This window comes from Punica granatum, chromosome 4, assembly GCF_007655135.1.
Source record: "Punica granatum isolate Tunisia-2019 chromosome 4, ASM765513v2, whole genome shotgun sequence".
Classification (NCBI taxonomy): Eukaryota; Viridiplantae; Streptophyta; class Magnoliopsida; order Myrtales; family Lythraceae; genus Punica; species Punica granatum.
This window is the reverse complement of record NC_045130.1, coordinates 39954461-39981961: the sequence shown is the minus strand read 5'-3', so window position 1 is coordinate 39981961 and position 27501 is coordinate 39954461. Positions and strand designations below refer to the sequence as shown.

At 37.9% G+C, this 27501-nt stretch overlaps 4 protein-coding genes across 13 annotated transcripts; 2 read left to right on the top strand and 2 right to left on the bottom strand.

The window, feature by feature from the left end:
* The first annotated feature begins 1 nt into the window (after position 1).
* LOC116204458 (serine/threonine-protein kinase TIO) lies at positions 2-9443 on the top strand. Of its 3 annotated transcripts, none has more exons than XM_031536548.1 (23): positions 5-245; positions 620-743; positions 864-938; positions 1341-1433; positions 1560-1634; positions 1745-1837; positions 2112-2175; positions 2273-2357; positions 2632-2704; positions 2787-2855; positions 2948-3028; positions 3370-3460; positions 3532-3666; positions 4478-4607; positions 4702-4876; positions 5145-5243; positions 5325-5870; positions 6069-7190; positions 7633-7872; positions 8015-8158; positions 8291-8371; positions 8499-8687; positions 8782-9443. In XM_031536548.1, the coding sequence occupies exons 2-23, from the start codon at positions 654-656 to the stop codon at positions 9025-9027; spliced, it is 3996 nt and encodes a 1331-aa protein (XP_031392408.1). In that variant the 5' UTR covers positions 5-245; positions 620-653; the 3' UTR covers positions 9028-9443. The 3 variants fall into 3 exon arrangements, with proteins under 3 accessions (XP_031392410.1, XP_031392408.1, XP_031392409.1); XM_031536549.1 differs by having other exon boundaries at positions 3586-3666; positions 8782-9027; XM_031536550.1 differs by lacking the exons at positions 8499-8687; positions 8782-9443 and having other exon boundaries at positions 2-245; positions 8260-8371.
* A 1290-nt stretch (positions 9444-10733) lies between these two features.
* LOC116205300 lies at positions 10734-14410 on the bottom strand. Of its 8 annotated transcripts, none has more exons than XR_004156494.1 (6): positions 13938-14410; positions 12891-13452; positions 12464-12748; positions 11274-12354; positions 11075-11164; positions 10734-10977 (listed from the first exon to the last, which is right to left on the bottom strand). XR_004156494.1 is itself a non-coding variant. In XM_031537858.1 (6 exons), the coding sequence occupies exons 1-5, from the start codon at positions 14055-14057 to the stop codon at positions 11087-11089; spliced, it is 2121 nt and encodes a 706-aa protein (XP_031393718.1). In that variant the 5' UTR covers positions 14058-14410; the 3' UTR covers positions 10734-10977; positions 11075-11086. The 8 variants fall into 8 exon arrangements, 6 of the variants coding, with proteins under 6 accessions (XP_031393718.1, XP_031393722.1, XP_031393723.1 ...); XR_004156493.1 differs by having other exon boundaries at positions 10734-10935; positions 11033-11164; positions 11279-12354; positions 13938-14409; XM_031537858.1 differs by having other exon boundaries at positions 11279-12354.
* Positions 14411-16646: 2236 nt separating this feature from the next.
* LOC116204972 (cell division cycle 20.2, cofactor of APC complex-like) lies at positions 16647-19103 on the top strand. The gene is made up of 5 exons (XM_031537372.1): positions 16647-17045; positions 17169-17438; positions 17668-17937; positions 18043-18624; positions 18732-19103. The coding sequence occupies exons 1-5, from the start codon at positions 16938-16940 to the stop codon at positions 18870-18872; spliced, it is 1371 nt and encodes a 456-aa protein (XP_031393232.1). The 5' UTR covers positions 16647-16937; the 3' UTR covers positions 18873-19103.
* A 240-nt stretch (positions 19104-19343) lies between these two features.
* On the bottom strand, positions 19344-22282 carry LOC116204973. The gene is made up of 3 exons (XM_031537373.1): positions 22016-22282; positions 20553-20755; positions 19344-19915 (listed from the first exon to the last, which is right to left on the bottom strand). Exons 1-3 carry the CDS (start codon positions 22109-22111, stop codon positions 19582-19584), a joined length of 633 nt encoding a protein of 210 aa, XP_031393233.1. The 5' UTR covers positions 22112-22282; the 3' UTR covers positions 19344-19581.
* Positions 22283-27501: the final 5219 nt, after the last annotated feature.

Below are 27501 nucleotides of genomic sequence, written 5' to 3'. Positions count from 1 at the left end.
TCAAAATCTAAACCAGAGGGGCGGGCGGGAAATAAAATAATAGCAAGAAATTTCAATTCAGTTCATCAATTTCAATTTCCCATTTCCTTTCCAGCCGGCGATCCGATCCGATCCTTTGCAATCAATCCCATCTCTTTCCGATAAGCTCCATTTCCCACTTCCAGTTGCTCTTTCCCCCTCCTCCCTTCCAAATTTGCAGCTCCGAACAGTCGGTTTTCCTCCATTGCCATTCTGTGCTGACTGAGGTACGTACTACGTACTTTTTCCGGCAGCTTCTAATTCTGATTCGGACGACTGCGAACTGGACTGTTAGGCTAGAATCCCTTCTTCGCTGCTCTGCTCTGCTCTGCTCTCTGTCTGGCTGTCAGTGTCATGGCATTACCTTACTCTACATAGTGCAGGGTGAAGATGTGGCTTCATATCCATCGAACTGCTCTTCTCTTCTTGGCTCCTCTCATCTTATTCTTTAGTCTCAAAACTAACTAGACTATTCATTTTGATGCTCGAAAGTCTTGTCTTTTCTTTTCTTTGCACACTTGTCCACCTGATGGTTAGCTTTCGGCTCAAAAGCGACTCAGCTCCCATCCATAACTTCTCTTTCTTTCTTGTTGATAAATAGGTAAGGCTTTGCTGAGTTTGCCATTCAGCCACCTATGGGGATTGAAGATTACCATGTAATCGAGCTTGTTGGGGAAGGTTCCTTTGGAAAGGTATATAAGGGAAGGAGGAAGTACACGAGCCAGGTACCCACTAGTTCACAAAATTCCAATATACTTCGCTTTCCCAACTCCATGCAAGTTTTAACTTCTTCTAATAATAATTCTTCCCGTCTCCTCACCCTGTTGATATGATGGTGGTCTCAGACTGTTGCCATGAAGTTCATCATGAAGCACGGGAAAAGTGAAAAGGATATCCTCAATTTAAGGCAAGAGATCGAGGTAAATGTAAATTCAGCCATTTTCTTCTCCTTTTCCTTATTAATTTTTTTTTTGGCCAAAATTTCTGTGAGTTTTCTTCGGATGGGGCAAACCAAAGCCTGATGTATGTATATTCATCCATTTCCGAAAATAAGTGTAATCAGTGTCCATCCAACTAGGTTACCACTTTTTTCCAGTAATAATAAGAAATCAGAAGTGGTTGAATTAAGTTATGACTTCAATATCTGTGTAACCTGCATTCCCTAGAGATGTTCAGTTTAATTTTGCACTATTACCAATCAGCCTAGTCAGTTTTGGCAAATGAAGTCCAATATCTTTGATCGTTGAAAATATTTGATGATATGATCACTTTGTTTGTTGCTTAGCCTCTTATGTAGGTGCCTTCCTTTGTTGGTCTTGCAGATTTTACGTAAGCTGAAGCATGAAAATATCATTGAAATGCTCGACGCTTTTGAAAGTCCACAAGAGTTCTGTGTCGTTACAGAATTTGCACAAGTAGGCATCTCCTTCCTCCCATAGGACCACTATTTTTCTCCTACTTATTTATCTCAGCTGCTAGTGCAGGCAACCATAGTAGCACCATTTTCAGAGGCTTGATCTGTTAGAATTTCTTATGTACAGGGTGAACTCTTTGAGATACTTGAGGATGATAAATGCCTACCTGAAGATCAAGTACAAGCAATTGCAAAACAGTTGGTACTTTTCCAACTTGCAATCCCAATAAATGGATTTTATCTGCTAAGAACTGCTTTTTCGTTGCTGATTTTGTTATGTTGTAATAGAAGTCTGCTGCCTGTAATCTTCAGGTGAGAGCATTGCACTACTTGCACTCGAATCGCATCATTCATCGTGATATGAAGCCACAGAATATTCTCATCGGCGCTGGTGCTGTTGTTAAGGTTGAGAGCTCTGATAATCTGTGGCTCTTTGTTAAAGCTTCTTCCTTCCAATCTTTGTTGTTTCTAGCACTTCAAACTTATATATGACTTTTTCTAATGAAGCTTTCCTATTACTCTAACAACCCATATTCTTTCTCATTCATTTAAAGTAAATAAAACAAAGAGTTCAAAATTCCATCCCCCTCTAGCGCCCCCCCTCCCCCCCTTCCCCTGTTTCTGGGACCCTCTGTTTGCTATTGCACTTAACTTGCTTGTCCTTTTATTGTTGATGCAGCTTTGTGATTTTGGTTTTGCACGAGCAATGTCAACAAATACAGTCTTTCTCAAATCAATAAAAGGTTGGGCTTACTTTATGTAGAGATCTATCTATTAGAGACAAGATCAGATCCAGGAGAGAGCTTCATATAACACTTTGCATTGTTATATCTGTTTCAGGTACTCCGCTGTACATGGCCCCAGAACTGGTTCGGGAACAGCCGTACAATCACACTGCTGATTTGTGGTCACTTGGAGTCATACTGTATGTTGCATCTCCACGTATTTCTGGAATTGAGAGAGAGTTAGAGTTTCTTCTATTTAACCTATGTACCAATGTAATTGAGAAAAACAAAGAATCAGAATCCTATTACATACAGCATCTAGATTGATCTCAAGAGCTATTGATATCATAATAAACAAGAATAAAAAATGATAACTCTATATAACATTCCTAGTATCAGATGTCGCCATGTGATCTTTCTGCTGCCTTTTCTCTAGTCCTTGCTCATTTTACTCACAGAATTGCTGTGCAACAGGTATGAATTATTTGTTGGTCAGCCCCCATTTTACACAAATTCAGTATATGCTCTCATTAGACACATTATCAAGGTACTATTTTCCTTTGTTTTATCCTGTCATCTCCAATTGCACCTCACAAACATGTAATACAATAGGTTCTGTTTTGCTCCAGGATCCAGTCGAATATCCCGATAACATGAGCCCAAATTTCAAAAGTTTTCTCAAAGGATTGCTGAATAAGGTTATATACTTTCTGGCTCCAGCTTGGTATTTTGTCTTAATATTCGGTGTATTTGCTCATTCTGACCTGAAGTTTGGTTTTTGGATTCATAGGCACCCCAGAATCGTCTAAGTTGGCCTGCTCTTCTTGAACACCCATTTGTAAGAGAAATTTCAGATGACCTAGATGCCGAGGTATTATATTCTTCCCTTATATTTAAGAGAATGGGTGTATGGTCCTATTGAAAATATACTTTTGAGTCAAGAATGCTATTCACCAAATAGCCTTTCTGACTCAAGATATTGACCATATGTGGTATCTAATAAGTTTTATGAAGAAGGCTATTCATGATTTTCCTTCGGTTGAACTTTTCATCTAGAAGTTTCCATGATCACCTTCTACCAAAGTTTACATTTCATGTTTTATGAAGAAGCCTATTAGCCCATTTCTTCATAGAATCCACCGCGCACATTTTTCTATTAGTAGTCTTTTGAATGCCGCTAACAAGCTATTAGTCATGTGGAAAAATTTTTAGGAAATGCAATATCGGACTATGATATCGGAGGGATATGATGCAGCACAGAGGGTGGACAAAAGCCAGGTGTCTACTGTTTCAAGTCCCAAGGGTAAGCGTAAGTTTTTATCTGTGTTCCATTAGACCTTAGCATTTTATTAATGATCAATTTTCCTCCTAAAGGTAAAAGTAGCTTCCGTGCTGACTCATGTCTTCAAAATGATCCATCATCCAAAGGTCCTAATTCGACTGCTGGAAACTTACCAAAATGTGAGGAGTTCCCAGGATTTGCCTGTCCCAACAATTTGGAACAGTCAGGTACATGTATTTCAGTACTTGTTTCATTTGTTTCAGTTTTATAATTTCCATTCTTCATACGTCAGCTACTCTTTGGTGGAAGCATGATCAGATTTCCCAAAAATATATATATATATATATATATTTATCTTACATGCCATAGTCTTAGTTTACAAATGTGTGGGTTTCCAAATCTTAAAAGATAAACCACTTGAAAACAGAGAACAAATTGGTGGTATGTCTAAAGTTGTGCCCTCTTATTGCCTTCATGAATCAAAGCTTTTCTTTAATGTCTAAAAGAGAACAAAAGCAACTTGGTTCTAAAAAGAAAATTCTACCATCTTTCTTTTGGTTATAGCAACAGGTTAATGTAAAGAGTTAAGTATGCCCAAAGTTCTTTATGTAGATCTTTTGCTTCAACTGTTGAGGGGACACTCACATTAATTTGCGACCTTCAATACAATTTTCTCCCCCAGCAAACCATTTTTGCTTATTCTACCAAATATTGTAAATTGTGAGGTAAATGGTTTCTTTTTTGACTTTGCTAAAATTTCAAATGTATGGTTTTCTTTAATAATATTTTTATATTTCTACTTGAAAGTGATGCGTGCTGCTTAATGAACTATAGGCATTTTATAGATTAATTATGGCATTTGTCTTGCAACTTTCTCTCACTATTTCGAGTTTTCACCATCTTTGTTACTTCATACTTTCATGTTTTCCCTCTTAATCAGACTCTTTTGGCTTATAAAGAAAGACTGGAAGTGTTAGTGATGCTTGGAAGTGTTTTCCATCTTCTGTGGCTTTGGTCTGAACCAGTGTTTCTATTCAGGTTGCCCACAACTGGACAAACTGGAAAATAATTCTTGCACTGTCAAAGGGGCAAAACTAATCATTCAAGACAATGAAGCAATGACAATTGTGTTGCATCCTTTGAAGAAATGGTCTAAAGACTCCCAAAGGTACCTTTTTGCATCATCCTTTGTCTTCCATATAGGTGCCGTATGCTTCTTTTATCTTATTTGCTGTATTTAAATACTCTTTGCAATTGCGCAGGGATCAAAACATCCTAAGCTCGGCCAACCAGTCCTTGAAAATTCTTTCTAACCTTATTGCTGCTGGAGCAAACAATGCTAATGGTTTAGTTGTTGAAGTACTCAATGAAGTTCTTGGATTTTTAGGGAATCTAATTGGGTTGAAAGCGTTTGACCTTAATGACTTGGTAGTGAAGGTAAATTAGTCCTAGAACTTTATAAAGACTGCCTTGGCCTATGTAACATGAATTTTTCCTTCTTCATGTTGTAACCTTCACACTTTGTTTGGACTGAAGGAAATGGAGAGAAAGGGAGGAGAGGATTTAAAATACTTTGTTTGGTTTGCAATTTTAAAGTACAGGGATGGCAGTGACAGATTTATGTGTGTGTGTATGTACCCAACACTACCCAACAAAAAAAAAAAAATCTATTGTGGCTAATGCAATTCGTAACTCAAAATGGCAGGGTTTGATGATTGTGAGAATGCTAGTCGGTAATCTTGGAGATGACACTACAAGTTCATATGCCCATCACTGGGTCACTATACTAGAGATTTTCTCAAAGGTAATTTTTGTATCAGTTGGCTCATATGTTATAACCAGTCTCTGCTGTGCTTCTACCTCTCTTATTTTGTTGCACAAACAGGTTGTTAGTTGCAATGGATTTGCATCAGGGCGAACCCTATCTGAGTCCAGTGCTTGCATTACAGTGTTCTTGTCTAAGGTAGCTAATACCCTTAAAGCATCATCTAATAGCAATACTGAGGCAACTGGAACACCAGTTATGGCACGTGAAACTGTGAAATCTATGATGCATCACGCCAGGACTTCTGGTTTGGTGGATCATTTGTGTCTTTGCTTAGCAACTGCTGGTTCAAGTCTCCAGAAAGGTTCTTCGAGCTTTTCCCGTGCCGCTGGTGAAGGATGTACAGCTCTCTGGTCCTTGATTTATCTGCTGGAAATCCTTTCCTTAAAGGACCATGCTTATCAATTTCCTTTATATGCTATGCGGAACAATTCTTTGCTTCGACTTGATATCAAGGAAAACGAACAAGGTATGCTTCCCGGGAAGGAGTCAACAGAAATTGTCAATGCAGTAACTGGTGCTATTCTCAAATCCAAACCTATACAGGTCTCTATAGATCATTGCATTTGTCACCGCCTTGAACCTGCAGCTTCTGCTAGTATTCAGGTGCTTATCTAGTTCAACTTCTCTGGGCAACTTCATTTTCATTTAAAATTATGTTTCAGCCTGTTCTATATCCTTGCCCTTCTAAATGAGATTTATGACGCAGTGACCTGCCAGAAGATATATATGTTTGCTATAATTTGGTTCATCATGGTAAATCTAATTTGTTCTGTTAAAGGAAACTAACTCAACATGCATCAGCTTTTGACAAGGTGTTGCCTGCACAATAAAATTGTTCCTAGTCTTCTCTGCGGCCTGCCAAGCTCCTTACCGGTCACAACTGTAGTCAGTGGTGGTGGAGATGGTACTATAATCTCAGCTATATTTTCGTTGTTGGATCCGCATTCAGAAGAAATGAATGGGAACTGCAACTCGACCAATTCCTCTGTCTTGGTTCAGCATTCATGCCTTCTCCTTGCTACTGTAGCACAATGTTTGAAGTTTACTGGAAGAAACTCTGCACTGTTTATGCTTACAACCTCTTCAAAGAAGCAACTATCACGACTTTCCCTCCTTGCACACTATTTTTCTTCAGACAACAAGACAGGAGCTTCATCTACATGTTCCGCATCAGCCATGGTGGCATTTGCATCAATCCTGTTTCTTGAAAGTGGAAGCTCTGTTGAGTCTCCTGTCTCTGAAATCGCTGCACCTCTAATTCCCCACAGCTCTATACTCAGTGAGTCCCTCAAGATTTCTTTAGCCAATAAGAATGGAAGGGATACTGCAAGCAGTCTACACTCGTACTGGCATGGCTTGAAAGATGGATGTGTAGGTCTGCTAGAATCAACACTGAAGTGGGGAGGCCGGTCATCTGTTCAACAGTTATGTGCAAGCGGCATTCATTTTGTCTTTATCAATTTGTTATCAGAGAACAGCTTGAATGCTTCTTCCAACAAAATTGATGGCGCAAAAGATGGAGTCGGCTTATCACCTGTTGGAGTTTTGTGGATGGTATCTGCAATTTATTACTGTCTTTCAGGTGGATCTTTAACATTTCGTCAGATTCTGGTTAGCACTGAGCACATCAAGCTCATCATTGAATTAATTTGCGATGTGCATCTAAAGCTTCTGAAGAGCTGGAATGGACCTGGGGGAGGAAAGGATGGAGTGAGGGATTTAATCAATCTTGTGATTGATCTCTTAGCTTTTCCCTTTGTTGCTCTTCAGAATGCTCCTGGGATGCCATCTGCTACTGCTTCTGTAAGCAGTGGGTTCCTCCTCAACTTGGGCATCTCTGGTGGCAGAATATGCATCGAAGACAGAGGCACTCTCAAAGCAATTGAAGACGATATGGGAAAATATATTAAAGTTCTCTTGGAGGTTAGTTTTCTAGCCCTTTCCCCCCAGTGTTATGCCTCTGGATATGTGATTTCTCCTGTTCACTTTTTGCTGTGGGAGTAGAGGAACTACATTTCTGCATTTTCTCCAGTCTTTCCCACTGCGATATTGGCCTTCAGAAAAGATGTTTTCTACATGTAGAAAGCCTACCATAGGACACTTGAATGTACCTTTCAAGTATGATACAATTTTAAGCACTCTGAAAGCAAGCAAAAGGATGAAAGAACTCGTAGGTTACACTTTTTGCTGAATAAGTTGTAGGTTCCTTGCATTGACCTTTCTAATGAAATATTGGTAAGAGTAGGAAAAATGAAATTTATTGAGCACTCATATTTGCTTGTGTAGGTACACGCCAATGGCTTATCATACATCAATTGTACATTGGAGTACTTTTTCATTATGTTGAGCCTGAATGTGCATGCAGGTGGGACTGCCAGGAGTTCTGTTACGATGCTTGGAGCATATAGAGCTAAGAGATTGTGGAAAACTGGTCGCATTTATAGCTAAAATGGTGAATCAAGGCCATCGACCACTTGCAGTCCAATTTGTGGGCAAGGGCTTGCTGGACCCAAACAGGATGAGGAGATTGCTTAATTGCTCGAGCCCGAAAGAGGTCATATTAGATGTTCTGAATATAATCTCTGATCTAGCTCGTATGGACAAGGTCAGGTTCTGATTTCATGCTGCAGTTACTTCAACCGTGCAAATATAAGCTCAAATTTTTTCATTATAGAGCTCCCTATCTTCTTTCGTGAAGTAATGAGTCCTTAATATGAATCTCGTTGTAACTGCGAGACTGCATGCAGGCTTTCTATGAATACATCAACGGGGCAAGAATATTGGACACATTGAAGGATTTCCTGACGAATGAGGATTCCAATATTCGTGCGAAGGCTTGCAGTGCTCTGGGGAACATGTGTCGGCACAGTCCTTATTTCTACAATTCACTGGTAAGTACTGAAAAGTGAACAACTTTGAGAAAATCTGAAACATGCTCACACAAGAAAGTTACTTTACTCAGCTAACCCAATATTCTTGTGACTGAGTAAAGACCGGTGGTTTGTGATCTCATTCATCTCTAGGCAAGGTGCCATATAATTGACCCTCTAATTGATCGCTGCACCGACCCAGACAGACGCACACGGAAGTTCGCTTGCTTTGCTGTAAGAACTGTTGCACTCATAGAATTATTACGCTTACGTTTCTTTGTATATGTCCTGCTAAGAAAAAGACCACCTTGGTGAAATTAGGGTACATAAAAACTATTTCCCTCTCCCCCTCTCTCTGTAGATTGGGAATGCTGCCTACCACAATGACTTGTTGTATGAAGAGTTGCGAAGAGCTATACCTCCACTGGCAGCACTTTTGGTTTCAACAGATGAAGACAAGACCAAGGCAAATGCTGCTGGTGCACTGAGCAATCTCGTCCGTAACTCTAACAAGCTCAGCGAAGACATCGTATCTGAAGGAGCTATGCAGGTATAAACAAATTTTATTTCACTACTATAGCATTTTTTTGGTCCCTTGTTCACATAGCCACCTCTCACAGGAATTTCATTATTTTATGTCATAGGCTTTGCTGAAGTTGGTAGCTGATTGCTCGGTTCTAGCCCTTGATCCGAGCAGGAAAGAAGCTATTAACGAGTCCCCTCTCAAGATAGCTCTCTTCTCGTTGGGAAAGATGTGTTCGCACCTTCCATGCTTGCAGTTTCTCCGTTCGTCAGAGCTTTTCTCTGTAATTGGAAGGCTGCATCAATCACAAGAACCGACAATTGCCAATTATGCCTCTATCATTGTGAGAAAAGTTTCTGATGCGTGAAGCTTGAAGGAGCTGCAATATCATCCTGTGAACTCTCTGCTACTGCATGATCAGCTCATAATGAATAGAAAATGAGCATTTGCTGTTTTCCAGTAGGTCTTGTTTGGTTTCATCCATCTCATTTGCTTTTGGTCATGGGAGAGTGTGCGATGGCCACTGGCTACGGGATCATTTTTCAGATGTAATCTGATGCCGTGATGCTGACTTTCTTCATGTGTATGGCCTTTGTTTCGAAGTCTCCCACACATGCTTCTCTTTTTGAAATGTTACCAAATCGCAACCAATTTATGCATGCATTTGCACATGTGTATATACATGAGTGGATAAAGACCTTGTGAACCCAAGCCTTATATTGTAAATTTGTTTCGCTGATACATCTGTGTTTGTATATGCACTCTCTTCAAACTATTGCTGGAGCTTACAATTGGTACTTCCCTCTTCCTCGTGCTATTTCTGGGAAAATTACTTGGGTGGTACAAAACTTTTTATGTTGTACCGTGAATGGTACAAATTTTTTTTATAACAATTTGGTACAAAACGTATCAAATTGTTTCAATCAAGTTCAATTCGTCAATTTCCGTCAATGCTATGAAGATTTTTTGACATGGTATGTGATGTGGCAAGTCATATCCACGTAAGCTCAAATCTTTTAGCATGGTGTGGCAAATAGATGCAAAACATTATTAAAATGTAGTAAATGTATACAAAACTTTATTGAAATGTAATAAATGGGTATAAAATTTTTATTAATATGTAACGAAATGGTACAAATAGCGGAACAAAATAAACAATGTTAAAGCAAGTTAACTTACTTTAAAGCAACTTCAGTAGCACAATATATATTGCTTTTCCTTTCTTGTGTTCTATTATTAAGGGGTTAGTTCAATCTTTTGATGAATTGTTTCATCTTGCAGAGAAGAGGTTCTACGCTCGACATCTATAGAAAATGTTATGTTATCAAGGGGTTAGTTCAATCCTTGATGAAATGTTTTCTCTTGTAAAGAAAAGGTTTTGCTCTCGATATTTATGGGAAAAACATTTGTTCTGCTTTGGTTAACTTGGTTTAACATTGTCTCCTTTGTTCCGCTATTTGTATAATTTCGTTACATCTTAATAAAGTTTTGTATCAATTTGTTACATCTTAATAAAGTTTTGTACCAATTTATTATATCTTAATAAAGTTTTGTATCCATTTGTTACATCATGCTAAAAGATTTGTGCTTACATGGATACGACTTGCCATGTCATGTACCACGTCAAAAAGTCTTCACGGTGTCGGCCAAAATTGACGGATTAGACTTGATTGAAACAATTTTATACATTTTGTACAAAATTGTTACAAAAAAAAGATTATATATCGTCCGTGTTACAACTTAAAAAATTTTGTATCACTCAAATAATTTTCCCTGCTATTCCCATAATAATGCATCTTATATGGGGGGAAAAGTCATGTTTTAGTTCGCAATATTTTGAATCTAGTCTATTTTTCGTTCTAAGCTTTTATTTGAGCTTTTATTTTTTTGGCTGAACTAAAGCCTCTATTTGAGCTGGAACTTATACCTTTTCATTTTTACCATTCTGGTCAATTTTCCAATCAATTTGGGGGTGGGGGAAGACTTTGAGAGATCAGCGAGGCCCCAAACATACCAAAGAGAAATGCAGAAATTCCTCTAGGAGCCGACTGATGGGGTATGAGTTTCTCCATATAAGTAGACACGATCTGCAAAATTCAATACCTATCATCCGCAACAACTTACATATTTCAGTAGGCAATGTCTGAGACATGTAGCAATTATCTGATTCGGTATCGTCCTTTCAATGTTACTCACTTCTTTATCTAGGGAAAGAGTAACCCAAAAAAGAAAAAGGAATGAGGCAAACCAAGGTTTGCACCCTTTCCAAGCCAATGTAAATTTACTCCCGACAAAACTAAACAAAACATAGAGCCATCTTCACCCTCGTTCAATTCTCTTCTGTCTTCCCCACTGCCATACGGTTCCCCAATGTAAATTTACTCCCGACAAAACTAAACAAAACATAGAGCCATCTTCACCCTCGTTCAATTCTCTTCTGTCTTCCCCACTGCCATACGGTTCCCCGGGAGTGCCTGCAAAGCTTGCCTCACCTTTTCCAACTGCTGATCACATTAACAAGGAAGAAAAAGAAAAAAGGTCAATTGAATTGTTTTCATTTGCTTCTTCTTGTATAGTAGAATTAAGAGTTATTAGTAATTACACTACACAAACCTTACCTTGGAGATGTCGTCACTCTTCTTATTTGCAATTTGCATCTTTTCCTTGAACATCTTTGTCAGCTGCCTGAGACTCTTATCTTTCAATGACGCTGATATGCTGTCTTCATCAACATTTGTGTCGCTTTTCTTTGATTTCTCTCCATTTGGTTCTGCTCTAACAACGGTGGTGCCGCCTGTTTTGTTCTCCTTATTCTCATCCAGGACACTTACCTTATATTTCAGTGTGGACTGCTGCTTCTTACTTGATGATTTCCCTGCCATAAGAGGGGAAAATGCATGCATTCTGCTGGTTGAAGAAGTTGGACTCTTGGGGTTTAAGGATTGAGGCAATCCATCATTTTTCCCTGCAAATTCCACTTGTGGCATATTGAACACATCACCTAAGGCTTCAGAATCAGCATAGACTAGGATCCTTTTGGGAGTCGTCGTGGTCCAGGGCAGGATCGGTTCAAGCACAGCGGCAGCAATTTCCTCTGATACAGTCAAGGAAACCTTAGTTGGTGCTTCATACGCACATTCCACTGTCTGGATGGTTACTGGGATATCAGTAAGACCGGCACCCATCACATCATCCCCAACAATTTCCTTCTCTGCATACTGACTGACCTGAATTTCCAATTTGCCCGCAGCAGATACTTCAGAAACCGTATTATCCATTGAGCTGGCAGCATGGCAATTTGGAGCTAGATGGTCCAAATTGTAAGTCGAAACAATTGGAGGCTCAGAAATATTATATTCACTTCCACATTCTGACTGCTGAGAACTTTCCATCTGATTTTCAGAAAGTGATAGCACCTCCAAACCATTCTGGGATATTGCCTCAGCTGCCCCTTCTTGAGATTCAGAAAGGATTTCATCCGCATTACGGGATGCCAAAAGTCCCTCTGAAGGGCTATTCTCCTCAGAATCTTCAACTGCTTGTGTATCAGAAGGGACACCAAACTGGTTCTCAACCACAGGGGCACTCTCCTCTGCCACAAGCCCCTCTGAAGGGCTATTCTCCATGGAATCTTCAACTGCTGGTGTATCGGGGGCACTTTCCTCCAGAACTGCAATCAGTGAATTGGCACCTGCTGGGGCTCGAGATGTCAATCTCTAATATATGGGTGATAACACTGGATAAAAACTAACAAGTGGTACTGTTTGATAATTTTAGGGCAATTATAACATAACAAGACATACCATCTTCCACAACAACACATTCATCCTTGAAATCCACGGTAGTCTCGTTTTTGTTGCTGACCAACAGACATGCTTCATGGTCATCATCGTATTTCGGATCTGAACCCGAGAGGCCAGGTGCAGCTCCATTTGACACCTTTGAAAATTTGTCAGTCCCCGCATTCTCCTCCATTGCATCTTCCACTTCAGTTTCATTTTCTGGCACACGACTTTGCTTCTGCTCTGAGGGAGCGTCGGAATCAATTTTCTCCCAGCCATGGTCTGAGACAGTCATGGCATGAACTTCTGCAAAGTGCGGTGATGACCACATCAGGATAATTGCTCAAAAGTAAAAATTATTTGAATGAGCTAATTCATTTCAGTCAGCAGGACTAGACAATCGATATAATTCATAAGATTCAACAATAAGAACCCCTAAAAGACATACTGCCTGCATCCTTGATCTCCTGAACATCTTCTGTGACCTCCTCCGCTGCTGTCTCCGCGTCCAGCTTATCCATTTTAACAGGCTGTATGGTTTTCTTCTTGTCTGCCAGAGTCAGATCAGCTATTGATTTCTCCAGCAGCCTCACGGCTCTCCTTGTGCTGTACACCTTCTGCACTGGAGGCTTAATGATCTGCCTGGTTTCGATAGATGCATCCTCGGGTGCATTTTCCTCCTTGTCTTTCTCGCTCTCCTGATCAGCAATCTCTACCTTCTGTCGAGCTGAGGCAGCCTGTGCTCTTCTTCTGCAGGTTGCTGGTGCAGCTGGAGTTTCCAGCAGGTTGGCGCCTCCAAACTCCTGGGCAGCCTTTTCAGCAGGCACCCTTCTGGTGCTACGAGTCGACAGAACTGAGCTTTCGGGCTCTTGCTGTTCTTTGGTGGGCTTTCTTCTGGTAGACATCCTGGTTGCAGTCCGAGCAATGGCGGGGGTGCCGTAAGTGTATCTCTCCATGAATTGCTCAGAGCCCGATTCGGGAGGATTAAGGAAGTCCTCAAGGCCCTCAACCTAGTTCAATAGAAATTGCAGCTTAAATCAGCATTGAATGAAAATACATGAGAGCGAGGAAAGAACGAAGGAATGATCTATCTATCTATCTAAAATCCCTGCCTGTATAAGGAAGGAAGAAACTGCTCCAGGGTTCAATCAAAATCCACATTGACCCTTGCCCTAAATTTCTTCTATTAATCCTTCTTCTTCTTCCATTGCCAATCAATTCGCGCATCGGGCAGGATATCAGAGCACATGAAAAGTTTATATTCATGGAAATCGTGAAGATATCAACAACTTCAACTTGAAGGAGCGGAGCCCCTGATCAAGAAATCTGTCTCACGCCCAACATTCATTTCCCACTTCAAAGAAACGTGCCATTTCCACGCATCATTTTTTTTTCTTTTTTTGGGCACTATTAAACGAAGAATGAAGTAGATCTAAAGAGAAGAGATGAGATGAGAAGCAGAGGGAGGGACAGACAACAAATTCAATTAACCAACCTGCTGAAGAGGAAGGGAAGCGAGAGCATCGGCCATGGCAAGGTTAGTCATGTTGGCGGGGATCTTGTTCTTCTTGCAGAGAGCCTGAAGTTCCCTCCTTGACAGGGTGTGGAAGTCCATTTCGATTGGCTCGGGGAGAAGAAGTGAAGGATCGATCTCTGATGGAGAGAGAAGAAGGAAGAAGAGCAGAGAAGAGAGAGGGAGCTTCTGAGACTGTGAGAGTAGTCTCAGTCAAAACAAGCTGTTTTGATTTGATTTCTGCGTACAAAAGAGAGATGAGATCGCAGACAGCAGAGGGAAAGGAGGCTTGGGGATGGGGGGAGGAAAGGAGAATTTATATATAATGGAGGAAGGAGAGAGAGAGAGAGAGAGACGTTGGCATAAAACCCTAGATAGGATCGTTTTAGATCCAATTTTTGACCGTTGGAGGAGGAGCCTCTCATTTCCTTCTTCTTCTTCTTCTTCTTCTTTTTTTTTTTTTTTTTTTTTTTGTGCTCAGAGGAGGAGGATGAGCCTCATTTCAAATTCTCGTCCTCCTCCTTTTTGAATAGTTATCTTACTTTTTTGAATAGTTTCCTTCTTCTTGCCTCTTAAAAAAAATAAAATAAAAAATGATATATATTCAGCTTCCTTAAAGCCATGAATGGGCCGACAGCCTCTTATATTATTGGGCCCCTTTCATGCATCAGGCCCGGGGCAGAGTCCAAAATGTCAATTTCGGCCCACATGAGGCCTTCAAATCATTGATGCCGCACGCACTGGTAAAAAAGTGTTGGGTTTTGCTCTTCCAAGATGTGGGCTCTTGACCTCCAATATTATTATAGAGAGATGCTATTTCATGCGACAAAAATCTGCTGATTTCATCCTCCGAATAGAAACAGTGGCATAAGATGTAATTATTATCGACGTTATGGGCAATAATAATTCTGCATCTCAGATTTCGGAGGATTGATTTCGCCGGAAGCACCATTTCCATTATTACATGGATGAATGGATACACATCTTGAGTTGAGTTAATAACTTGGTATGACCATTATAATTATTATTGACCAATCTACCGATGCCATAAGTTGCTCTTGAAATTATTTATGGTGGCTCACCATAAGCATGACAAACTCTTTCACGGGACAATAACTTTTCGCATACAGATGTTTGATCCCTTTGAAGGTTTAATAGGTCCACATAGGCAATGTATATATACACTGCACTGTAAGTGTTGCTATATATTTTTATTATATATTCTCCTATCTTATACTATTAATTAAGAATACTATTATTTAGGGAAAAATTTTTCATTTTACAACCGTCGGTCCTCCGACATTTTTACTAAAATTACTTTTTATTATATATACACATAAAGTACTAAAATATCTCTTATTTTTGTAATTGAAAAAAAAATCTCTTCTATTTTTAAGAAAATAATGAAAACAAAATATAAAAAAAAAAATCTACTATTTTTTTTTTGGCTTAAAAGGAGGCTGAAACCTAGATAAAAATCAAATTACACAAAAAATGAGGCATGGGGACCCCAACATATCAACAAGAAGAAGGCTTTGAATGCTCTCTGGCAAACAATGAAAAATGTAAAGATCCCAATAGAGGTTGAGCGAATTCCAAGCGAACCAATCAGCGCATGCATTACCCCTCACGATAAAGTACGAAGGAAATGAATCTCCCAATTCTCGGTGACAAGTCCTCGAATAGAAGTAACAATACCAGACACCGCTGGAGCGACAGCTTCGTTTCTGGATATTAAACCCCACTTGACCGACCCCAGGGGCGGACAATTGGGCCGGCCCGAGTTGTTTTTCTTTGCCGGTCCAGACCGGACCTGCCCGATAACTCTGCTGGACCTATAACCTTGGCCCAGCCCTACCCTCCACTCTTATCGAGCCCGCCCGATAGCCCAATAAGCCGAAGTCCCGAGACTTCTTACGTAGTAATCATAGTAAAAATATTAATCATATATCAAAAAAGGTCCTAAATTCTATTAATCATATATATATATATAATAAAAAGTAATCAGAGACAAAATATTATTGCATACGTAGTCATGCATTTCATATGTTCTGTACATATATTGATATTTTTAATATACATGCCATGCTATTTACTTATTTATTTATTTATTTATTGCAAAGTCAGAGGACTCTGCGTGTGTGTATATATATATATATATATATTCTGTGTATTATGATCTATGTATTTATATTTATTTATGTACAGAACAGAACAAAAGTTTACCGGGGCAGGGAAATTGAGGGGCCGTTTGGATTCATAGTTAAAGTTACTTTGATTTTGATTTTGATTTTGATCGTGGAAAATGATAAATGAGATGTGATTATAAATTTAACTTGGGAAACGTGTGTTTTTGTTGTGTAGTGTGTTGAGTTAAAGTTAAAGTTAAAATTTTTAAATTGAGAAATGTGTATTTTTATTGTGTAGTATGTTGAGTTAAAGTTAAAATTAAAGTTAAAATCAGTTAACTCTCAATTCAAATGGGGCCTGACAAGGCCAATAGGGTAGCCCACGAAGAATTAAGAAAGGGCAGATACGAGGGCATCTTCGTCAATGCAAATTCCAACGTCTCTTATAGCCGTTGGGTTGCGACGTTTCCTATGGAAACCAGAGACGTTTTACTCTTCTTCCCCATTCGTCAACCTCGCCCGGCACCATATAAAAGAAGAGACCCCCACCCCAACCCACCCCACCCCACCAGTTCAAGATCTCTCTCTCTCTCTCTCTCTGCGCCGCTCGACACGACGTTTCAAAGCACTCTTTCGCTCTTATATGTATATATATTGCTTCGTCTTCCTAAAAGTCTAACCTTTTAGCCTGCAGGTTTTTCGTTGTTCTTGGTGGTTTCACTGATTCTTGTTTGCAGCATTCGATTCGATTCGATTCTATTCTATTCTATTCTTGTTGATACCTTTCTCGTTGCATAGATTCTTTCTGCTCTGCTCGTTTCTTTGTTGTTTTTCGTGTTTGGGTGTTCCTGTCATGGATGCAGTATCATCATCTGTTAATTCTTCATCGAGCACCAAGCCTCGCTCCCGATGCCCCCCACTTCAAGATCCGTTTCTCCACAGAAAAAGTTCCCGGGAGAACGTAAGCGATTCGATCGATTTGATTGGGTTTGGTTCTGCAATAATGCTCCTCCTTTTTTATATATCATGAAAAAGATTTTGCTAATAATTAAGTTGTCATTTGTTGCTCGATCTCGCTCTCCAGTTGGACAGATTTATTCCGAATCGATCGGCAATGGACTTTGATTACGCGCATTACATGCTGACCGAAGGGTGCAAGGAGACGGAGAACCCTGCAGCGAGCTCCCCTTCAAGAGAGGCTTACAGGAAGCAACTAGCCGAGACCCTGAACATGAATAGGACCCGAATTCTCGCGTTCAAGAACAAGCCCCCGGCTCCTGTGGAGTTGATTCCCCGTGAATTCACTTCCCCTCAGCGCTCTAGGCCCACCAAACCCCGCCGTCACATTCCTCAGGTCGGTCTGGTGCTTTGCTATTCAACTCAGGCTCATCCTTCCTATTATTACGATACTGCGTCCATATATTGTTGTTGTGTATTAGCAGCTCTGCTCCACTCTCTTCACTTTGTTTCTCTCTCTTTCATTCTTTCTTTCCCTTGGAAAGGAATCCCATCTTCGTCTATGTGCTGACACAAATTCGACTGTGTGTCTGTCTGTCTGTATGTAACAAATTAAATTAAAACAGACTTCGGAGAGGACACTGGATGCTCCAGATCTCGTGGATGACTACTATCTCAACCTATTGGATTGGGGAAGCAGCAATGTGCTCTCCATCGCCCTTGGGAGCACGGTCTACTTGTGGGATGCTTCCAATGGCTCCACCTCAGAACTTGTCACTGTGGATGACGACATTGGCCCTGTTACCAGCGTTAGCTGGGCTCCTGACGGCCGCCACATTGCTGTCGGTTTTAACAATTCTGAAGTGCAGTTGTGGGATTCTACTGCCAACAGACTGGTCAGTTTTTACTCGATCACATTTTATCAGCAGAATTCTTCAAGCTCCATAAAATCAATTCATTTTACTCAGCAAATTTTCGGCTTGACATCAGTGTTGCTGCAGCTGAGAACTCTGAAAGGAGGCCACAGATCACGAGTTGGGTCACTGGCATGGAACAATCACATACTGACCACCGGAGGAATGGACGGTCGGATTATTAACAACGATGTGAGGGTAAGATCACCCATTGTTGAGACCTACAGAGGGCACACTCAGGAGGTATGCGGGCTTAAATGGTCTGCTTCAGGCCAACAACTGGCTAGCGGAGGGAACGATAACCTCCTCCACATATGGGACCGCTCCATGTCCTCCTCAAATTCGTCTACCCAATGGCTCCACAGGCTTGAGGAACACACAGCCGCCGTCAAAGCCCTCGCTTGGTGCCCTTTCCAGGGGAACCTGCTGGCCTCCGGCGGAGGTGGTGGAGACCGATGCATCAAGTTCTGGAATACACACACTGGGGCTTGCTTGAACTCGGTCGATACGGGGTCTCAAGTGTGTGCCCTGCTGTGGAACAAGAACGAGCGCGAGCTGCTCAGCTCTCACGGATTTACGCAGAACCAGCTAACCCTTTGGAAGTACCCGTCTATGGTGAAGATGGCGGAACTAACTGGTCATACCTCTAGAGTTCTTTTCATGGCACAGGTAAAGAAAGGAACACACTAATCGGGCAGAGAAAAACCTTCGATAATTTTATTTATGTGTAGTCAAACGTTGTTTCTATCTAACTCGCTAATTTTTTTCCGTTTCAGAGCCCGGATGGTTGCACGGTAGCATCAGCAGCAGGAGATGAAACTCTTAGATTTTGGAATGTGTTTGGGGTTCCTGAAGCCGCTAAAGCCGCTCCGAAAGCTAACCCGGAACCTTTTCCTCATCTTAATCGCATCCGCTGAAGAAAGTCCTTGAAGAGCCAACAACAAAGCTCCATCTGCTATCTACAATCTTCAGAAAGTCTTTTAATTTGGTCCTGTCTTTCGGAGCTCGCCTACCTCTCTCAGGGATGGCAAAATAATTAATACACAGATTCTGTTAGAATTTTGCTAATGTACAGAGACACACATATTGATTATGTTGTATAAATCGACTTTTGTTCAGTTATTAAAAAGACTCGTCTCCTTTTAGCTTGTGGACGTATGTATAGTCGCATATTGTGGCGAAACGCATGTAAAAGATCCCCCCCTCCCCGTAGGGTTAATGTGGTCAACTACTGTTTGACTTCAACCATAAATGCACAGTATCATTTGGCTCATATTTCTTTCTCAAAGCAATTTCTCTCGCCATATCAATAGATCAAGCTCTGGGATGGAAAGGTATTTTGCATTCAGAAACCAACAGCGAGCATCGCCAATTCCCAAGATTGTACATACTGCTTCATATTGTCACCTCATAAAATCTTCATGAAATGTCATCAACACAACAAACCAGAGCTTGCACGTAATTCGCATCGATGGAGAAAAAAAAATATTTTCTAATGGCATAAAACTGAAGTCCATCATCCCCAATACATCCTAGTAAGAAGGAGAACCTATCTACCGGCATCATGCCGCGAGCTTGTTCATCAGTGGTACCAAAAAGCTAATGCAATGTCTTAACAAGTTAACATCATCTGGCTAGCTGCCGTCTCACGTATGTATCTTCATGCACAAACACTGGATCTTGAGTGTTCTGTGGCGGGAGCTGGGGCTGTCCCATAGCTATGCCTCCTCCTTGGCCCGAAACCCATGGATCATTGCTGCTGGTCTTTGCTTTAGTTAAGGTGAGGTAATACATAATCCCAAAGGATACGCTAGCCAGAGACAAGATGGCTCCTCCAGCAAATACTCCGGGTTTCACGACATAGCAGTAGTAGTTCCCAAAGTAGATGCTCTCTTCCCCGTGTTGGTCATTAAGGGCAGCTCCCGTCAGCAACAGTAGAAACGCTATTATGAATGTGAACCTGAAAATGATTGAGAAAACAAGAAAGAAACCTCCTTCAGGACTAGAGCAAGGTCAAACGTTTTCCTCGACACCTTAAAATAACCTCTAGACCAGCATGCCAAAAACCACTAATACAACTATACAATATACAAACAAATGAATGTTGAATATGAGAAATTGCTACCAATTCATTTTCTCCAGTTTCAGATGAGCCAAAATAACAAGTGCATTGAAGTGAAGGGATATATTACTGATTCTAAGAAGAGGACCAGAGCCAGTCTCCAATAAAAATTTGAACCGGCATGCTAGAATCAATAAGCTTTGAACATGAGAAATTGCTAATGACCTTTTCCTCCAGTCCTATTTTAATCCAAGATGAGCCAAGAGAATAAGGGTATTGAAGAGGAAAGGAATTTTGCTGATTTTATGTAGAACATTGCCATAAAACTATTACAACCAGAGCCAGTGTCCAACAATAATTTGAACCAGCATGCAAGAATCCAATGACACGATTACATAAATGTATAAGCATTGAACATGAGAAACTGCCCTTGAAATCTTTCCTCAAGTCCCATTATATTTCAGAAAAGTCAAAAGGACTTATAAGGGTGTTGAAGTGGAAAGCAAATAATGCTGATTTTTTAGGGGGGCATTACCATGAAACTACAAAGAACACTAAAGCCAGCGTCCAATTAGAATTTGAAGGGTACGGGTTTCTTCTGCAGCAAATGCATCCAGTTGAGACATTAATAAGTACTTGAGCTACCATGAGAGCCACTGCTGCAGTTAAACCAAGAGGTAGAGCGGGACTCCTTGGGTATTCACACTGCGTAGGCGTAGTGAATTGTACCTCAGAGCCCTGAAAGAACAGAATAGTAAGGAAAATTCCAATCCCTGAAAGCCCAAAATAGGCAGGGTATATAGTTATAATTTACTACTGCTCGTTTGAAAAGTAAACACCCACAAACACATAAAGAAGAAAACAGTTACTGTGACATTGACATCGAATAACAGGACTAAAAACTAGAGGCTAAAGGAGATATATGTCCTGCATTAAATAAAAATAGGCAAAAAGGATCCCTTCCATCGAAATGCAAATAGAATGCAGAAGGGAACCCCATAAAAGAAGCACAGCTGCACACTAAAATGGCCTAGCTTCCTGTAGAATTTTCATTTTCTTTTATCCTACGGTGCCTACACAGATTTTGCCAGCATCATGTCGCATACAATGACTAGACAATTAAAAAGTATCTCCCAGCGGGAATAAACAATCAAATGCAATCAACAAGTGGTGCAAAACCAGTAAAAGTCTCCTCGAAAAATGAAATGCAGACATTGGCGCCCAAGACAATATTTTGGTCCAGAAGAAGGTTAATGAACAAGGGTATCTAAAATGAACAGTATTCGACTATGTAGGTTGTTTTACAATACGGATGGTGTTCCCTGGTACCGATTTAAATCAAAGATTCTCAATTTACAATTGACTAAAGAAAATAAAATTCTCAGCGTTCTCCTTCCTCTGTATGAGCAAATTCTATCTATCCTATCAGTATTGCTAGTCCATGATGGAACCCGAAGGGCTCACACTGATATATTTATATTTACAGGGAAGCAAAGCAACGAGAGAGGGACAAATCCTCTTGTCAGTTACTTAGAAGGCTTCAGGCCATTAAATAAATATCAAAAGAAAATAACAGAAAAGGCCATAAAATAAGCAAATGGATGATAGCACAAGTATCTACACAATATATATATATATAATAAAATGATAAAAAGCACAATAAAAATGAGTCAAATACACAAGCTCGGCAAGCTGCTGTTTTGCAAAACGGAAGAGCTTCTATATTACTGCCAACCTAACCTAAGATAGCAGACAGCCTACCCCCAAAGTCACAAGCTATTCGACTAGTTATTCCAACCAAGAGATAAAAACAGACGATCAGCAAATGGGTTGAGCCAAAAGGGAAAAGAAAAGGGGAAAACAAAAAAAGATGCAGGGGAAAAGCAGAAGGGGAACCATATCCCAACAACAAATCAAGCCGAGAGAAGAGAAGAGGAGAGGAGAGGAGAGGAAATCTAAGGTTACGCAAGAGGGAAACCTTTTTTTTAAAAAAATTACCTTAATCCTGGTTCCTTCTGCACCGAAACCTGTGGCAGCGGATAACAGCCCCAAGAATCCCACCACACTGCATACCACCACGACCTTCCTCTCCATGGTTATCTATCGGTCCGTCTGCAGTTGTTCTCTCCTGGTCCCGATTTTTTTCTGCCTCTCGCGTGCTCAGCTAGAGAGGAAATGGTAAAGTTGGTGAAGGAATGAATGCTTGGAAAAGAGGAGAGGTGGACAGAGAGTGAAAGTGAGTCGCGTGACTGCTGAGGGAAGGGAACTCGACTGGGGGAAAGGAGAATCGAATCATTCGCCCTGGGCCCAGTGCAAATAAGCTCAAGGGGTGAGGGCAAAACCGGAACGTTAGGTGCTGAAAAAACGGCTCGAGTATCTAACGTTTGCCGTACACGTGTCGGCCGCTCCCAGTACAGTCTGATAGACCGTCCGATTCTTTGACTTCCCAGGTTGACCGGTCATCGCCTTTTCCTCCTGTTCGCTTACTATTACATATACACGTGTGTGTGTGTATATATATATATGTACATATATTAGGCCGGAAGTATTTGACGCAATACGATAACACAACATGGATATGACACGGAGTTAAGCCGGTATGAGTTAAGGTTAAATGTGTTTCGTGTTTAACCGTTTAAACACGATAAATAATCGTATTTAAACAAGTTCAACTCCTATAACCAGTTTAGGCACGGTTAGATCAATTTATGTTATTTGTTATCGTGTTAATGAATTTGTTTCACATATTGTATCAATTTATAGAAGAAAGTACACTAAAATCATTTAAATTTGTTTATATAAGTCACATGTTTATAGTGTTTTTATTATGTCAATCGTGTAGTAATGTATAATTAAAGTTAACAATGTCATATCATATATGTATAATATGTACCTAAATGTAATAATATCATATCATGTCGGTAAGTATATATATACATTTAGACACGCTTAGTTAAACAAGTTAGATATGTCGTGTCCGTGTCAACCAGTAATTAAACGTGTCGTGTTTGTGTTTGAAAATCTTGACACGTTTATTAAATGTGTCATGTTCGAATTTAGAGCTTTTTGACACAAACCTGTTTAGACACGACTCGTTTAAACATGACACATATTGCCACCCTAATATATATTTATTTATTTAAACTTGATTGTTTTCAGAATAAGCTGACGAGAGTACAATTTGAATTCTATATTTCTCGCAACTGTGATTCGTTTTAGTCTTTTTTATTATATTTTTAATAAATATATTTTGCTTATGATATATTTCGTTCGACTTTCGATGAATAACAATAAGTATGTTCACATTACTATTTCGTCCTATTAGGGAAATAAATTATTAACGATAAAGTAAATAATAAAATTATAATATAATACAATAAAAAGTGATTGCTTAACGTTGAAGTAAATAATAATATTATAAAATAATATAATTAATATATATACATTTATTTAACGATTAGTAAATAATATTAATATTTATGTTTATTTTTTTATAAGTTCTACAACAAGTTAATTATCATGAATTTCGTTGTAAAATTGATTGGTAGCATAATCGATTAAGCGGGTGATTTTCTCATGTACTACGTACTCCTTTCTATCCTTTCGGGACAAATGTTCGAATCTATTATGACATAGTTTCTTAGAATTTAGGATAGTATGAGTACATACGGATTCTATACTACCCATACTTACATTTTTTTCCTATATATTTTACGGAAAAAATAATAAATTTTAATTGATTTTGTTACATTTACTTAGTTGAAAGTTAAACAACGTATAAATCTTAAATTATTTTCCCACAAAATGTGTTGTTTTTGCTGCTTACCAAGCACATTTTAACTCTAACATTGTTCAAGGAGAAGGATTACTAGTTTTATTAATTACTTCAATTTAATTTTCACCAATTACAGAATATTAATTATCTTATTACTTTAAAATGATTAAGCTCACATAATTTTTTTCCATTAACAACCATATATATTAGCTTAAATGCCACAATAAAATGATTTCATAATAATATCATTAATGACCATGCGTAGCACATGCCATGAGTTGAAAAACTAATTTTGTGCTAGCAGCAAATCTTCGTTGTGTATTGTTTAGTGGACTTTGTACTTTCTAGTGCTACAATTCAATAATCTTGAATAATGAATGTCGCGGCGTTTGTGTATGTGTGTATATATATGATTAGGTAGGTTAACTAATTACTTGAAACTTTGTGCTTCTTGAGTAATTTATGATGATCATGAGCATGCTCGACCAAGAATTATAGCATTAATTATATAAATGGCTTATATGTGCATATTAGGCTATTGAACCCATTGCACAAGTTTTGTAAAAATATATATATATTATGGCTTACGTAGCCTAATTATGACCGCAGTCGAGGTCACCACCGCCAGCCCCCCTCTTCCTTAGCTTTAGCCTGACCCATCCCCCATTTTTTCTTTTAACTTCCAGTATTATTTTTATTAACTAAAAAATATAAGTCTACTCATCGAATAATATGGCGACACGTGGCACCGTTAATACCTAGTCAGTCAATACTGTTAGAATTAACGGAATATTTAACGATGTGCTAAATTTGAGACTAAAATAAAATGTCTTGTCTTTTGGTGTTATTTCCAAAAAGGTCATGTTAGAATTGAGATTTTGAGCAAATGTCGTGCCTTTTTACGTAATTAGCCCAAAAAATATTGTATTTTCTCAAATATCAAATCTTAAAAATTTATAATAGATGACTTCCATTTACTTTGTGAAAAAGAAAATACAAATCATCTATTAACATAAATTTTTCTTGCAAATTCTTACTTTAAAATTTTTTAAATAGATTTATCTTTTACTTTTTTAAAAATACTCAATATTTAAACATACTTCTTATGTATCAGTAGATTTTTCTTTTATGTAGGAAAGTTTTCTATAGATATGTTACTTTTGTATTTTTTTAAAATAACTTTTGAGATTACGTTTTTATATCAAGAATATGCTTATATAATAATATTATTAAGTATCTAATGATTTATATGCATTTATTAATTTTATCTTAATTGTATATACATTTACAATTATTAATTTAGACATTTATCTTTATATAACCTTATACTAAATACAAAATTACCTTTCAAACCCCATTTATTATGGGGATATAACTTTATATATATATAGATATAGATTAAGACTACCACATACTGCTTATTATTAATTGTGTATCTTCTTCATCCATTTCACTCGAGACCAAACCTCTAATTAATACTGGCTAGAAAGAGAAATGAGGAAAGAAAGAAGAAGAAGCTATAATGTCGATCGATATGAAATTTGGGACCAAATATATATTCTAAATGAACGACGAAGCGGCTTTAATTTCCAAAATACTTGCACACTTCTCTTGGTGAGCTACTTATAGCTAAACAACACCGCGTGCCTATTAGTATCTATACATGTAATGCACCTCAATTAATGCAAGTTAAAGATAAGAAAAATGTAAAGGCTATTTTTAAAATTGTAAACAAAATGTAATTTGAAAATAATGAAATAATGAAAAGAGAATACAAAACATCTTTAATCAAAAGTAAGCAATAATAAACAATTGAATTATGTAAACTTTAAAAGTTTAGCAAGAAAGCATATAATATTAATGAAATCTATGAAATAAAATGTAATGGGAACTTTTTATTTTATTAGAATGTTATTTTTGTTTTATACACATATTTGATAATTTTTAATAATATATACACTAATATAATGTTTTAACATTATAATTAGTCAATATAGTAATAGGTATGCAGATAAAACTAGCCCGTCAAATGCACGGCACAATTAGTTGTACAATTATCATTTAAAAGTTAAACTTACTCTATATTTTTAACTGAAAATCACTCTTAACTTTTATACGACAATTACTCTAATTTATTGAAAATTATTGTCGAAATTTCAATTAATAATCGAAAAATATTATTATTCTTAATAAGAAAATTGATTTTCTAAATGTGAATAATTATATTAAATATGATAACCGATATAAGAAAATGAATTCGTGCAGCGCGCAACATAGAGTAGTAGTATATAAGTTAATTGACTCCTGCAATAATAAATGACCTATCATCAATGTGATAAGATTATTAATATAATTTAGTAAAAAAGATCAAGAGAGTTTAGTTAATCATGTTAAAACCATTTTATTCTCTCGACTTATTAGAAAAAGGCCAATTTAAAAATTAAGTGACAAATAAGTGCACTAACAATAAGTATCTATTTTGATGTTAATCTATTTTCTATTATAAGATTTTTATTATAATGTACGAATTTAGTTATAAAAATTTAAATTTAAATACTTGAAGTAAGGTTGTAATAAAATTTTATATTAAGAAAATGTATCATCAAGTTTGTATGAGTATTTATAAAATGGGTAAATTTCACCGTATAACATGGTATTTTAAAAACTTTCACCACATAGCACATATCGTATTACTTTCACCAAATTGCAAGATATTTTGAACTTTTTTCATGGCATAGCACAACATTAATTATTCGTCAACTCCTTAAAAGAGAGCTAACATGGCTAACGTTGTGGGCCCACCTTGCACAACTGAACTTTTTGTGAACCCTAATAATTTTCATAGTATGGCATGAAACTTTAAAATTTTTGACAATGTAGCACATATAGTACTAAGAGTGGGCCCACAACGTCGACCATGTCCGTTAGGAAGTGACATAAAATTGACGCAGTGCTATGCTACGAAAAAATTTCAAAATATCGTGCAATTTGGTGAAATTAATAAGATATGTGCTATGTGGTGAAAATTTTTAAAATATTGTGTTGTACGGTGAAATTAACCCTATAAAAACCTATCGAATACAAACGATTAAATAAATATATACAATGCATGCATATAGCAAAATATTTAATTAATCGTTCAACCTTAGCTAAATTTTATCAATTAATATTGTATAAAAATTAAAATTAGTCAATGAAAATATTTTATTGGTTAAGAAACAAATATGTGCTAAAAGTTAATGATATATAAACATGCTAAAATGAACATATAAAATTTGAAGGATATAAACTACAAAAAAATTTAACTGATTATGTAAAGAACTTAGTATAAAGATTATGAACCTGTAAAAGAAAAAATTTAAAATTTATGATTTATACATATATGATGCATATTAATTGAATAAGGAAAAATAAAAGTTATTGTCTAATTACTGACCTTAATATATGTGACAAATCTAATTAATAATTAACTCAAACATATGATGCATATTTATTGAAACAAGTACTCAAGTAGTTTCAAATTATTATTATAATAATTAATTTACTCTAATTTATAAAAAAAAATGATTGAAGATTATTATTATTTAAATAAATATTAATAATTGAAATTATTATTATTTTTATAAGAAAATTAGTGTTTCAAAATGTAAATAATTACAATAGAAATAATATAGAGATTTATGAAAACGAAATGGTACGACTCATGGGA